This window comes from Corvus cornix, chromosome 10, assembly GCF_000738735.6.
Source record: "Corvus cornix cornix isolate S_Up_H32 chromosome 10, ASM73873v5, whole genome shotgun sequence".
Lineage (NCBI taxonomy): Eukaryota > Metazoa > Chordata > Aves > Passeriformes > Corvidae > Corvus > Corvus cornix.
The window spans coordinates 5,765,576-5,780,732 of record NC_046340.1 but is presented as its reverse complement, the minus strand read 5'-3'; the positions used below and the strand labels follow the sequence as shown (position 1 = coordinate 5,780,732).

The 15,157-nt window shown below is 48.2% G+C and overlaps 1 protein-coding gene across 2 annotated transcripts in view; it reads right to left on the bottom strand.

Moving 5' to 3' along the window:
* The window catches only part of NTRK3 (neurotrophic receptor tyrosine kinase 3), a 219,922-nt gene that overhangs the window by 39,700 nt on the left and 165,065 nt on the right, over window positions 1-15,157 (bottom strand). For both annotated transcript variants that reach the window (XM_010391033.4, XM_039557355.1), the window contains exons 14-16: window positions 13,939-14,069; window positions 9,749-9,921; window positions 5,431-5,674 (exon numbers count right to left, since the gene is read on the bottom strand). In XM_010391033.4, coding sequence (XP_010389335.2) covers window positions 5,431-5,674; window positions 9,749-9,921; window positions 13,939-14,069 — 548 coding nt within the window. The remainder of the gene's footprint in view (window positions 1-5,430; window positions 5,675-9,748; window positions 9,922-13,938; window positions 14,070-15,157) is intronic.

The window sequence follows — 15,157 nt, the reverse complement described above, 5'->3', positions numbered from 1 at the left end:
GTGTCATCTAATGGGAATTATGGTAATAACAAGGAAAGAAATAACAAATCAGGGGTTGAGGTGATGGGATACATGGGATAAACTGATGTTGAGAAGGGCATGTAATACTTTCAGACACAGGCTCTTGCAAACGGCAAGGCTGTGGCTCTGCCTGGCTGGCACATCTGTATCAGTCACATCTCCAGGTCACTATGAGACTTTTTTGCCCTTACTCACGTAGGTCTGACAAAGCAAGATGCGTTTCCAGAATTCCACCTAAGACAGGAGTAAATTGAAGCACTTTTCACCTCTAAGTCCTCTTCCTAATGGAACATGTATTTACAGATGTGAAACCTTCCCAAAACCTGAGCAGAAAGGGTGGAAAGAGAGCAGCACGTCACATTTCCCACCTCAGAGAAGGGGTAGAAGAGGAAAAAGGCAGTGCACAGATGCGTCTGCGCAGCACTGAGGTGCTGGGAATGGTGCTGGTGTTGCAAGCTGAACGTGACACACATCAAACCTTCTACAAAAGATCCCACACAACAGCCAGAGTGGCCAGGGACTGAGCTGGCTCTCCCCCACCCATCAGCACTGAGCTGAGCCTGAGGTGTCAGGGGTGTCTGGGTGCAGAGCCTGGCTCATTCTCTGTCCAGAGCTCCCTTACAGCCAGTGTACACCAGGTCTACCATAAAACCTGAGAGTGGCAGCTTATTTTCCCTCCCAAAGTGAGGCAGTACCATATCCCAGCTAGAAATTCAGAGGGAGTTTTCCTCCCCTGTGCCTGTTGGTCCTCTGCAGAGAGTTCAGGGCTGGTGAACAGAGCACCAGTGATGGTGTGATTATTTTGGAGCCCTCTATCGAGAAGACCATAGGTCAGACTAAATCTGGTTTCAATGCAAGGCTCATCTGTTAGCGTTATCTACCATGCTGGATGAGCTTCCAAAGGAGCATGACCCAGGCAGCTGCTAAATCTTGGTGATCTATTGCACACATGGAAACTTCCCTGGCAAAATAACTGGCTGTATCCATGAGAAAGAAACCAGTCTCGAACTGCAGAGGAAAAGAACTAAAGTCAGTGATGGTCTAGACAGGAGATGGTCATCAGAAAAGTAACCTTACAAAGGGTACTGAAAAGTATCAAGAATACGGGGGTTTTGCTGGCCATTTTAAAGAAAGAGAAGAAGTGAAATATTTACACAGTAAACCTTCGTGCTTCAGAGGGGGACGGATCCCAGACTTCTTAAGGTACACTGACCTAAGGCCAAAGTCATAGCAGAAATGTTTTGGTTCTGATGTTCTAAGGGTGTGAGAGCCAAGGTTCATGGGAAGAGGTATTAATCTTTTATTAAACCAACGGATACAATAGAAAATGACAATAAAAAAAGAACTCAGAGAGGGTTTGTGCACCTAAAATTCATTCTTTCTCCCCATTCCAGCAATATCATGTGTTCTATTAAAATATATTACTTCTTCCTGCAAACCTTGTCTCTCCCAAATCCAAACAATGCTCCAGAGTGGTGAGGACACAGAAATAGGGAGCATTTTTGTCATTTTGTTTATCTCTGTGTTGCTAGAAATAAAAAAACCCCAAAACATTTCAAGTCCCAAATGTGGGGTTTTTTTGACAAGCAGGTGTGCTCTGCATGATGAAATGACCAGGAGGAGACTCAGGACTGACCTCTGGGAAAGGATGAAGCTAAATCCCCAAGAGGTTTCAAGCCCAGCCCAGGATTTGGAGCAGGATGCCAAAAGTGTAGGGCAGAGGAAATATGGACAGGGACATGTCTTCATGAGGTTAAATGTCTACATAAATCCTTCCTCTATTTGGCATGTCTCTTCACTGCTGATGTCCCACCCATGTCAGGACATCACCTTGGGAGTCTTGACTACAATTTAAGACTGTGTTCTCATCTAAAGATGAAGAAATACTGCCCTTTCCCTGGACAGCTGCCACGTGATTTTGTTTTGGAACTGAATTACACATTTGGGGGGGGGGGGGGGGCGGGGGCGGGGACAAATGGAAAATTATCTGGCTATTACTGGAGCTTGGGTGGGTCCAGAGCCACAGAAGGGCTCTTGGAGAAACCCAACCCCAGTGTTCAGGGTGAAAGAGCAGCTGGGGTTCTGATCTCAGCCCTGGTGATGCCCCCAGCTCTGACCCTCCCCTGCAGCCACCCTGACATCCTCCAGGACAGCACTGGGCAGGCACTCTGTGCTCACTTGCTGCAGTCTCCATGCCCCCCTCATCTTGGCTGAGGCACAATGTCCCTGACCTGCAGCGTCCCACCACCTGCTGTCACAGTCCTGAGTCATACCTAAAAAAATCGCCTACTCACACAGTTTTTTAGAGAAAACAACAAGGAAAATGAAATCCGCCCAAACCTTTCCTCTCCAATATGGATATGTTCCGTCCCGCCTTCCCACAGAGACCCACACCAAAGATTGCACAGCACGTTACACAACACAGCACAGAAATGCTTCTTCAGCAGCCCCGCCTTCCCTCTTCACACAGAAGCTGGGCTACTTCTCCCTGTCTCCCCAGTTCCTCCACTTTCCTCCGCTTTTCCTCCACTCAGATGCTGTTCCACCTCTCCCCACCACTTCCACCTCCACAACCATTTTCTCTCCATCCTGTCTTCTTGAAAGGAGGTTAAAAGGCAACAGCTGACGGGATCCCTCTGTGATGCAGGAGGAAATGGATGCATCTGTCTTCAGGCAGAGCATGGAGAGCTTGCAGAGAGGGGGAACAAGCTTCTCTGCCGTTTTTGTTACGCAAATGTTTGTTTTCTGTATCCAAATGTGAAACAGAAAATTAAGCAGTTCACCTTTGTTAAAGCAATTCTGCATGCCACAAATGCAGGAGCCAGATGGTGTATTTTCTTTGTCTTAAAAGATTAAAAAATGGGAAAGAAAGGAAATGGCTAGGAACTAATCCTCAGCTTGGAACATGGTAATATATCCACATACCCAGTTATCCAGGCTTGTGGGGCCTGGGCAGGAGCAAACACAGGCACCCAGCAGACTGAAGCGAGTCTGCCTGCAGAGAGCTCCAGTCCTGTCACTTTGTGTCAGCTTGAGGGTGGGATTTTTCCCTGTGTTTCCACAAAATGACAAATTACAGCGTCTCCCAGGGCTGCAGCTTGGACATACCATATTTTCTAGAACCAACTGAAGCAGAACTTTGCTCCAGGTCCCACTGCTGGCAATGGCAGGCTGTCCAAAGGGAAGAGCTGCCATGCACAAACACTGGGAAATAGACTCGGGAACTTCACCAGGCAGGTCATAGATGTGACCAGAGACAGCAGTGAAGAATTTCAAAGTTCAACTCTTCACAGGTGAGACCCAGGAGCAGTTTGATTCTCCCACTTGAGCTTCTTTGCTAATATTCTGGGGAGGAGTGTGGTTGGACTGTGGGTAGAGGAGGGATGAAGGACACCTGAGCCCTGGAATTCTGCTCTTTGCTGGCCTGGGTAGACTTCCCAGCTCTGTCACCAATTCCTGCTTTGGCCTTGGGCAAGTGATGTAAACTCTCTGCCCCTCATGCCACCAGTGTGTGAATATGGGCAATCAGAACCTTATTTTGCTAGAAACCTTCTTTGGACTATAACAGAGATAAGGCCACCATGAATTAACTCGTGATCAAAAGTTTTAAACATACTGAAACTGAGCAAAAACAAAGGAAAATCAACTAAGAACAAAAGGCCGTGCTGGTCTGAAAGTCAGTTCTTGCTCTGATAATTAGGTGATAACTACTTAGTACTTTAGTAATATTTGGCAATTTGTGTATGCAGAGAAAAGTCCACCAAAGCGCCTTACAACACTGCGTGAGACAGCACGGAGCAGTCCTCAGCAAAGCACTTTGCACAGACAGGATGAGGGCTACAGGACACCACCACAGAGAAGACAAAAAATCCCACGACAACAAACTCAGCTCTCCTAGCCTTCACATGTCAACAGCAGCAATTTCTCCTCTTGCACAGAGAGCTCTTGGTGCTGCAGGAGAACGCTCTCGGCTGGGATTGTCTCCAGCAGTGTGACACTGCCTGTGGTTGGGGCAGGATTAACAGGGCTGAAGGCAAGAAGGCAGGCAAGAGCGTGGGTAATCACATGTGCTGCTCCTCATGCTCCCCTGGGCTTTTCTCTTTCTTACTCGCTCCTTCCTGAAGTTTCAGCAGTGATGGGACCACATCACCTCTCTTTCCTCATCACTGCCCAGTAAGTGCACTGAGGCCTTTTCCCAGCATGGGCTTTTCTGCTGCACAGTGAAGATTGGTTTCCTCGCTGCTAATTAAACCCAGTGGCAATCCAGTGTTCGGGCCTGGGAGAGGTGGTACGTCTCAGCACAAATCTGATCATGTTTTCCCTCCTCCCCAGCACAGTAACTGCACTTGGCAGCTGTCTATCACATAATGAAAACTTCCTGAATTGGATCAAGAAAACAGGTCACTCCTTTCTGGGTAGCTGGGAGAAATGATCCTCAAAGCCAAACATCCATGCTGTAAGCAGAAATAAATCAGCCTTTGTGCAAGCATCAGGCTTGAAACCACAGCTCCTTAGCCTGAGAAGCGCTTCCCTTCTGGTGGATGGTCCAGAGACAAACTCCTACTCCAGTGTGCTCCAAACACTTTGCACATCACATTTCTCCTGTAGCTGGGAAGGGAAACACGCTGTTCCCCCAGGGAGGCTGCCATCCCAGGCAGGCAGGACAGTGCAGACAGGTACAGAGGGAGTGTGCAAGACAAGGGGACAGTGTGAGCACAAATCACAGGAGAAAGAACTGGAAAGGCATTCCTGGCTCACTGAGTCTCTCCCCAGAGACGAGTACAGGATTAGCCTCTGCACTAAACCCAGGCATTTTTATCTAGTTGCTTCCTGAAGTTCTTTAATTACAGGCTCTCAGCAACCTAACCCTGGCAAATTATTCCATTGTCTAAATGATGACCCTGCTGGAAAAAAAAAGTGTTCTGAGGTCAAACCTAAACTGACTATTATTTCCTCTTCCATATTTTATGCACTTATCAGTCAGTCTTTCAGTTGCCTTCTCTCTAGGTCCCTGTATTAAGTTTCTTTAGTCTAACACCAGAGGTCACAGCCTGTAGTATTCATCATCTCTTTGGATTACCTTTAATTTGTCAATGTCTTCAAAAAACAGGGAATAAAAATAGGCAGTAAGGATGGAATGACTTCAGAGCCATCCAAAAGCATGTGACTGTGTGCTGGGGTATCACAGAGTCTGTGTGTAGGCATCTGCATGGGTGTCTGAACTACAAGCATGGCCAGGACTGAAAAGGATTAAGGACAGTGGTTTAGGGAAGCCTGATCAACTTCTGCACAAGTTTCAATGAGGGAAAAAACAAGCAAGTGAGCCCAAGGGCTCAAAAAACTGATTTACTGTAACATTTCCTATCTCCCTTTGCTCTGAGCATCAGATTGCCACTGCAGCTGCCTTACCCTGTAGTAATCAGTGCTGTAGACATCTCTTGACATCCCAAAGTCTCCAATCTTCACCAGCAGGTTGGCTCCCACCAAGCAGTTCCTGGTGGCCAGGTCTCTATGGACAAAGTGCTGGGAGGCAAGGTACACCATTCCAGAGGCGATCTGGCTAGCGATGTGGAGCATCTGGGATAGCCCTAGCTCCCCTTTGGCTTGTCGAGGCTGCCCATCCACGAGGATCATAGCATCTGGGCCGTGTGCCCTGTAGGGAGGAAGAAACAAAAAGGACAGAGTTGGGTCTCAGAAATGACCAGGAGACAGGAGTCCACAGAGTCACTGTTCTTGCTGGATGGGGACCAGCCCCCAGCTCTGCACTGTGAGGACGGACACACAGCTCCAGTGGAAGGGAAGGGAGAAAGGCTTGAGAAAACAGGAGGTTGAGGGAACATTTGCTGGGTGAGTGGGTGCCATACATCCTTATCCGGCCCTGTCTACTGCACACAGCCTCTTAGGGCCACAGATGGAGACAGATTGCCAGGACAGAGGGACCACTGGCTTGAGGCAGCCTGGACACTCTTCTCTGGCAAGACCTCTGCAAAACTACTAAGCCTCCACATATTTACATTTGCTCCGTTTAATTCTTATACCACTGAAAATGCCCCAAAGGCAGAGATATCATCCCCTTTTCTTCCAGAGCTGCCATATTTCTTCTACCTAATCTCTTTATCAATCCCAAGCAGCCTCCTCTCTTCTCTCCATATCACCAACAAACCACCCCCTGATCGATATCAATACAGCCAGAGATCACAGAAAATGTTTCAGAGGAAACACTAGCAGCTTCATCCCTGTAAAATCCCTTTTGTGTCCTGAGCTATCCCAGAACTAACAAAGGTACTGTGAAGTGTGACAGCACGAGCACAGGTGCAAAGTTTAGCCCTGGATGTCAGCAGGTGCAGAGAAAACAAAAGGAAATATTTTGCTGAACCAAGCGCATTGTAAATGCAGGACTTTAGGTCAGTTTCATTCCTGTCCTGTCCCTTTTTTATCCCCTTCCTCGTTGTGTGCCAAGATTTTCTGTCGTGCTCCCTCTGTGATGCTTCTTCCCCTGGCAGAGCTCGCCCTGTGGTAACCTGTGTGAAGGTGGAATAACAAAAGCCCTCATATTTAGAGAAATGCAAGAGATGTTGCTGTGACCTTCCTGCTTGTGACTAACACACGGCACAGCAAATCCTCTGAGGCTTTCATACCGTCCTCTTTGAGATGATTCTTGGTGTGTGCTATATAGTATGCACAAGTCTCTCTCTCCCTTTCTCCATCCCAAATGGTTATAATCCAGAAGAAAGAAGAATCAGCACATTTGTGAGATGAACAGCAAGGATATTAGTACATTTAATTATGTAAAGAAGGGTATAGAGAACATGAGAAGGGTATGCCCATCTTTTCTTGGGAAAAGCAGTTTAAACAGAGAGGCCATAAAATTGGGTGGATTCCCTGTTAAAGAACATTTGGAATTTTTCTCCATTATGAATTGATGGAGGCTTTGGGGAAAAAAAAAAATCACCATTGTGGCTTCCTCATCTGAAATTCCTCTTCTGTCCCAAGACAGTCTGGCTGTGGTGCTGCTTCACAGGAAGGTGAACACAGAACTCTGTAACTTTTCCAGCCAAGCCTATTGCCTGTCTGAGCTAACAGCAAATGGCAACAACTTACTGCAGACTGCAGAGAGGGTCTGTAATGGCAACGTGCTGTTATCCCTGCTTCACAATGGCTGCTGACCCAGACAGGAAACCAAAGCTGGAAAACCAGTGACCAAAGGAAAAGGGGGAAGCGATGGACATCCCTAGTGAGCAGAGGGGGATGTGGTCACTGCAGACCCCCAGGCTGTAGGGGGGATTGTGCCAGGAACATCCAGCCTTGCCCCCCACCCAGCCTGTGGGCAGACTCCTGTGCACACCATCCCTAGGGATGCTCCCTGAAGGCCGTGCCAGTATTTCTCCATGCCAAGACCTTTTCTATCAGTATTTTTGGAGGCAAGACACCACCACTGCAGCCTGCCCTGGTGGAGACAGCAGGGTCTGTTGTGGCACCACCAGCGTGGTGGCCCCGGGAGGCATGAGGAGCCATCCCAGCACATGCCACCGCTAGCCCAGCTGGTACGTGCTGATCCTGCTGCTCCCCCTTGCCACACCAGCTAATGTTTCAGGCCACTAAAGCTCTCTGTTCTCTGGGAAACACGCAAAGGTCTAACAGCACTGAGGGGAATTTATTTATTGTGCTTTTCTCTAGGAAACTGGGTCTAAAGTGAGCCTCTTCCATTTTACTGCTTTTCCAATTTCTGCAGTTAAACTAGGAAAAGTCCATCTGAGTGTCTCTTACAGACTGCCAGTGTTCCTGGCCTCCAGTCTGGGAGTCACTGTCTCCTGCTGTGGGCTGGGCGAATTATTCCACAATAAAATCTGCTGCTTGCTGACAGATTCCAAGCAGCTCTGCCTCACCAACCCTCCCTGACCCCCTTGGAGCCCCCACTCCCCTCCAGCAGACACCTTACCTAAGCCCAAACTCTCTTTCCATATGACCCCTTGGCCATTTAGGGTGCCTGTTTGTAGGGTCTAAGCTCCCATAGTCCCCAAAGTCATCTTCCTTTGGGACACAAAGGGTTTTCACTGCCTACCACATTCCAGCACGCAGGGAAAGGCTGCACAGGAAGGAGAAGCTGGCAGCTAAACACAGCTGGAAGATGAGAAGCTGCAATCCCAGGGACCACACACCTGGGAAAGTTTCTTTTCCTTCATAAAGGCCAAAGATAATACAATGAGTTTTCTTTTCCAGTGAGACTGGAGATTAATTTCTTCGGGCATGAGTGTTTCTCAGACGTGTCCTAAGAAAGGGTTGGGACAAGGGAGTGAGGGGTATCAGCCTTAGGAACACACTGCTGGGTGAAGCAATTCCATCAGGCATTGGCAGTGGGCACAAGACACCTTTCTGAAAGAGCCTGTTTTGCACTATACTCTTTGGGAGGTCAACTAGAGCAGTGAGAGAAGTTGTTCCTCAGCTCTAATATCTGACTCCTCTAAAGGAATAAAGTTGCTGGTTGTGCCAGGAAAAAGGATGGGTCAATTTTGAGTCTTTCTTTGTGAAGCACTTGAAGAACAGCATCTCTCACTCTCTTTTTCAGACTGTCTGCCTTCGGTCACAAGGCTGAGGCACTGTCCTTAACACTGCATCACCAGTCTGGGCTAAAACACCCTTTCAGCTCAGCTCATGGTTTCATGCTGATGGCAGAAACTGTGTTGGTACAAAAATACTCACTGAGTGTATCCCAACCTCAGATCTACACCTGCCATGCACGAGATTCTTGTTCCTCCTGCAATCATATTCACTCTTAGCAGTCAAAACAGGAAAATATCAAGGGTCCAATTTTCTAAATATTGGGAAATAAAACTACTAATTATTTCAAGAAGTAAGTACCACTCCACTTGCACGCAGGTTTCAGAGTGGAATTTCTGTTTTGTGGCAAAAGAGCACCATAAACATCCTCCCACAGCTGCTCCCTGGCCCTTGCTGCTGGTGGATACAGAGCACACAAATTATCTGCCTCAGGCTGATGAAACAGTTGAATGATGATGGGGGGCACTGGGGGCTCTGGCAATTTGCATCTCTCTAGAGACAGGGAAGGTAATTACAGCACTTCTTCAGGCCTTGCCTGACTTCATGAGTAGCCTGGTGCCACAGGTTAGGGACCAGGGATCAGGGGTGGACCCCACAGGCACTGCCTGAGACTCCTCCAGCATTTCTCAGGTCCTTTCTGAATGCAGGAATGAGAACCAGTGACCAGTAAATGCCCAGGATACAAACCAGATCAAGGACACCAACAAACTTCTCCAAGGAATATTTTGGTTCTTGTGCTGATGAAGCAGGAGCTCAGTGACTGAGGGGATGATGGCAAGTGGCCTTCCTGCTTCAGCAGGACGTGGCTTTGGGGGGTGTACAGGACTCAGAGCTTCTGACAGCTGTGTCTTCATGTCCTTCCATCCCCACAGGACAGAGAAGGATCACAGCCACGCTTCCTGCAGCTTCCAACTTGCTGAAGTGGGAGAAAAAAACCCTGGTTTCCACAGCTCCTGAGACCATCTAAGAGGAAATGTCAGGATAGGGCTAATAAAGCCCTAAATCTGGTGAGGACCATCATCTCCTCCAAGCTGCCCTTGGAACAACAATCTCTCACTACTCAGCCCACTGAATAATGATGCCATCGGTGCACCACTGAGCTAGAACAAGTTGCACCAAAGCTGTGGGACAGCCCCACAGCACCTCCTGTGCCCTCATTCCCACATACCTCAGGAACTTGTTGAGGTCACCGTGCTTCATGTACTCGAAGACCATGATGAGCGGGTCGCCGTCACCGCACACGCCGTAAAACTTGACGATGTGCTCGTGCTGCAGGTTGGTGAGCAGCTCTGCCTCCCGCTGGAAATCCTTGCGGGCTGCCAACGTGGGGTCCTTCAGAGCCTGGAATAAGGGATGCAGACATGCACAGAGTGGGCTCAGGTGGGGAAAAAGCCAGAATAAAGGGGTCACAGCATCTCAGAGGAGCTGATGAGGAAGGGAAGGGAGAGGAACCACTGGCCCAGTTGTACTGGAAGGGCTGGTGGCATCACATTAGGGTTTCATTCCTGTAGTTGCTGTCCCAGTGGGTTCCCCAACTCATTTCCTAGGCAGCAGCAAACATGCCTCAGAGGGTAATAGCTTCCAATTATTCCCAGCTTGGGCAGAATTTATACTGGTGACCTAGGGGTGAATGGCTTCATATCTCATTATTATTAAATTCCTGAGCCAGACAGTCCTTGCTATCTGTCTTTTATTTTGAAATAGCTGACTACACTGCCTTTATTCAGAAGATAGATTTGCCTGGCTGTGCAGTTATTGTGTGGATTTTTCAAACTGCCTCTGAAGAAGGACACTGTCAAGTCTTTTCTCATAATTTTTAAAATCATGTTTTTATTCCCCGCTGTTTATAGCAGCTCCCCTGGCAGACTGATGCTGAAATCAGTATCCTTATTGAGAATATCCCATCTTCCACAATTTGAGAATGCCACTTTGCCATTGCAAGGCAGCTTGCAGGTGGTGTGGACCAGCCTGACATTGCAGAGTTGCCATGAAGATGTTGCTGTGGCTGCAGCTGATGCTAAGGGAGGATTCTCCAGGGCTGGGTTCTGGCTTGTCTGTGCATTATTGTGTTGCATTGGAGAAAGCATAGTTTGAAAGCAGCTTGTTGTCATCTCAGGGTATCAAGGGAGAGAGCTTGATGAAAGAGTTTAAGTCCAGACCATTTGACAAGATGAAATGGCCACAAGAATCAGCACAGTCTTTGCAAACAATTAAGAAAATTAAGAGGCTGGTTCTGAGTTGCTGGTTCTCAGTCATATTCTCCACATCCTCCACATGCCAGGACTATTTAGGACCAGTTCTGGCTTTAACTGGGCAGCCTAACAAGAGCTGAAAAGCACTCAAGGAAACTTGTTCCACTTATCCTGTGTTGGTCTGATGTGCACCAGTTCCCCTTTAGAGGTGGGGGACACTCCCTTGTGGGGGTAAGCTCCCCTTACCTACACACAAATATACCTGCCCCCTTTCCACGTGCCTTGAATCTCCCCATGCAGACAGCAGAGTGGCCTGAGCAGCTGCAGGCTACAATTTATGGGCAAAAAGGGATGTTAAACATCAGAGAGCTTTGCCTGGAGGACAGGGCCCAGCACTCTGTTACTGCACCTGGGCTGGCCCCTGGAGCTGCTGCCTGCAGAGACTCCTCCAGAAAAGGTGCTTTTCCCCTTGGAGCAGATCTGCTGTGAGGCTTTTCCCTGGCCTTAGGACACTGCCTCATCTGGTTCTGCCCCCAGACTGCTACTCACATGGCATAAATCTATTTTAATTCTTTGGCCTTTGGGTTAGCTTGACTAGAGGTATTTAGATGAATTTTAGTTACATGGTGCAGATGGCAAAGCATCCATCCTTATCTCAGGAACCCAATTACTTTTAGTCATTTAATATCTTCATAATGTTGATGCCACCCTATTTTTCTGCAGGGAAATAGTCCCTTCCCCATCACTCTTTTCTCCCCCTTTTTCCTGTAGTTGCACATAATATTTCAAGCTGCAGTGAGTTTAGGTTTCCTCTCCTTCACACACAACCATTTGTATAAGGTGTTAAGATTGCAAGTTTGTTGATATCACACACCAAAAACAGTAATTAACTCCCTCCCCATTACTAATGTTGCACAGCCAAGCATTTAGAAATGAGGGCAACAGGAGCTGGAAGGGATAGAAGAGAGAAAGAAGACCAGGACCAAAGAAAGAGAAGGGATGTCTCAGTAAAACAAGTGGAATGCCTCTCCCAGGAAGGCTTGGGGTATATTTTTTTGTGCCTCCATAACTTCTGGCAAGTCCCTGAGCATCTGCAGGTTGCAGCTGTCGTCATGAAGTGCCAGTCATTTGAATATTATCTGGAAAATCCCCTCGTATGCAGCATCAGGGCCAGGTCTCCACAAGCACCATGTGTTTATTGCTGCAGCAGGGCTCACTCTGAGGCAGGTACCTGCTGTCCACGGGGCTGCAAAGAGAGGTTGGTAACTCCATCCTCCACCTAAAGCAGATCTCTTCAGCTCAGTTTTCCTGCTTCTGCATCTGCCCTCTGCAAAAGGGGATGACACAACCCCAGTAACTTGCTGGGAGGCTGTGAAAAGGGGTACACTCACCCCTAGGGAGGTTCCAGCACAGGAGTGATCACCACAATGGAGCAGCCACAGAGAAATGAAAAATAGGTGCTCAGAGGACGTGCCCTGAATACAGCCACTCCAGCATTTCTAGTACTTGACTTTGTCACCTTAACACTCTGCTGGATATAGTGTTTGTGCATTTCTTAGGATGCTTTTAGAAGCAGGCTGAATAAAACAGGAAGCTTGTCCATGCCTTCACATCAAAACTCAGCTTATCTGCGGGGCTGCAACCTTTAGATCTGCTAAAAATCTGAGTCCATTTAAGTGAGCAAGTAACACAGCCATTCCTTCAGCCCTGGGAGAGTCCCTGAGAGCAGGGCAGAGGCAGGCTCTGGGCTGTGGACTCAGTTGCCCTTAACCAGCGTGTCCTGCTGCTGCCCTGAGCTGCAGTGACTGGGGAGGTAGTTCTCAGTCTCAGCTGGGGACAAGAGATCTTCAGGAATTGCAGCCAAATCTCAACTTAATATGTAAAGCCTCTATTCCTGGTTTTTTTTTTCTTTTTTTTTTCCCCTCAGACTTATAATGTGGCCCAAATTAGAGGGATTTTTTTCCTTGCCACTCCCAGAGCTGGCAAGAAGCCAGATTCCAGGGCCCTGCTCCAGAGCTGGAGCTGTATGATCTTGGAGGATGAAAGGCACTCTGGAGATGTAAGCTCATAGTAGCAATTACCAGAAACAAGTTCAGATGCTGTTTCTGCCTACGTGCAAATGAAACTCAGAAGAGACTCCAGAGCCAGGCTTGCTGGGGGATGGCTGACACTGATAGGCAGGTACCAGCCCTATAATCAAACAATTAATCCTGTGGGTGTCTTCGCGTCCTTGGCTTTAACCAGTCTCAGAGGTGAAAGGTGCAATCTTGCACTTCACTGCCAGAGCAAAAGGGGACATCTGAGCTAAAAAAAAAAAAAGAGGCTTGAGCTGCCAGTGATTAGAACAAGCCACAAGTAGCTGAATGCCTCCAGCATTCTGGAGAGAGTGCCGGAACCTTTCTCCCTGTAGAGCATCGGTTCAAACGCAGACCTTGTTCCAAGGACTTAGGAGGCATCGGTTAAATCCAAGGGATTAAACTGCATCTCTGCCAACTGGTGCCACTTGAGAGGAGAGCACAGATCTGCACTGAGTGTTCTCCTCTGCCCAGAGCCACACTGATGGGGCACAGCTCCCACGAGGAATACCACAAGGATGCAAGCAGCACAGCACAAGCCAAGCTGAACTCGTGTTGGCTTAAAATACTCAAAACAGGAGCAACCTGTGGCTAGGCAAGCAGGAGCAGAGTGGAGCCGAGCCGAGTTGCTTTGCCCATCTTGCAGCAAATTGATCCCAGAAAATTGGCTCATTGTGCTTAGCTTTCATTGCTCATTTTTGCTGAGGCCTTTTTATGTTTCAGCTTCTGCATGTTACACAAAAAGATAAAATCCAGACGGAGCAGGGCCCCAGTGCCTGGTGGAGGGAGGTGGATCCACACGGCGCTGCTGCAGCTGCATGGGAGTTCACAGCTTCCAGACCAGCCTCTCCTCCCTGTCTGTCTGCTGGCTGTGTCAGCAGGAAGGGAGGCTTTGGCGTTGGTGAGAACAGACAACCTTGAAGCAAAACACTGAAACTTTGTGTGACTAAGTGGATTTACCACAATCTCCAGCATCAGATAAACCTCCACCCATGGCCCCCAACCCTCCCCTGCTTCCCTTTCCCACACAGGCTCACTGCTTCACTGACCAGCCCCTGCCCTGCTCTCTGCCATTTGCCCTTGGGATTTACCTTCACTGCCACCAGCATTTTGTCGTTGGTGGGGCTGAGGTTGTAACACTCGGCCAAGAACACCTTCCCAAAGGCACCTTCTCCCAGCTCCCTCTTCAAAACGATGTCTCTCCTCTTAATATGCTGGACATCTGTTGGAGGGAGGGGAGGAAGAGGGAGAGGGTTGAGGGAAGAATGAATCAGGGTTAATTCAGGGAATGGAAAACAACTAATTCAATTTTCTTGCAAGCTGCAAGGGAACTGAAATCGCTTCACAAAAATATCTATGGGGATCTTTTTACCCACCCACAGAATGCAGCCATCTCTGGGATGGAGTTAGTCTCATGCAAAACATCTGCGAAGAAAGTATTTGAGGTTTATCAGTTCTCATGACAAGCTCATGGCAAGCTTGTCCTCAGGGAGAGGAACCTTCTGGGCAAATTCTGCTACAAAGACATGAATCTCTTTGCAATGATCCTGGAAATAATCCATCTCCTGTGAGGTGTAGCAAAGGTCATATCCTTCCGATGAAAGGCCAGGTGAGATTAGAAGGTCCTGTTGAGTTTTGCATTTCAACTGGGATTAAACTCAAACACGACAGATTTTTGATGCTGAAGCTTGGCCAGTCAAATCATTCCCAGGAGGAAGAGGACCAGTGACCCCCATGTTCCTTAGGGCATGAGCAGGACCTGGCCAGAAGTGCCGAGTACTGCCCCGCAGCAGGACCCTGTCCCGGCAGCCTTCCCCCACAGGATTGTTCCTTCAGAAAGAAGGTCATCCCAGGATACCATCACTGGCACAACAGAAGAACTGAACCCATCAGTTTCAACGATCCTTTCCACTGACAGCGAGGACTGACAGAGAATATCAACCAAGGATTCAGGAAGAATCAGAAGAGTAGTAGCTTTTAATTTACCAGAGGTACAGAGGCCAATGAAAATTGGTTTGCTCAGCTAGCAGGTCATTCTTAAGGGCTAAATCTGTCCAGATACCAGGCACCTACAGGGGCAGGTAAGTGACTATGGGATATCCACTGACCCTGTGTCATGATTAAATGTCACTGGTGGCTGGGAGAATTTCCTTTCTTCCGAGGACAACACTAAGGCACAGCTGCCAAACCTCTAAGCACCTTTCTGGCATCACAGCACCCCTACAACTCCTCAGCAATACAAAAAGTGTTTTTTTTAATGCCTGGAATGAACTGTGGAACCAGTTAGAGATGCACAGCCACCACAGCATT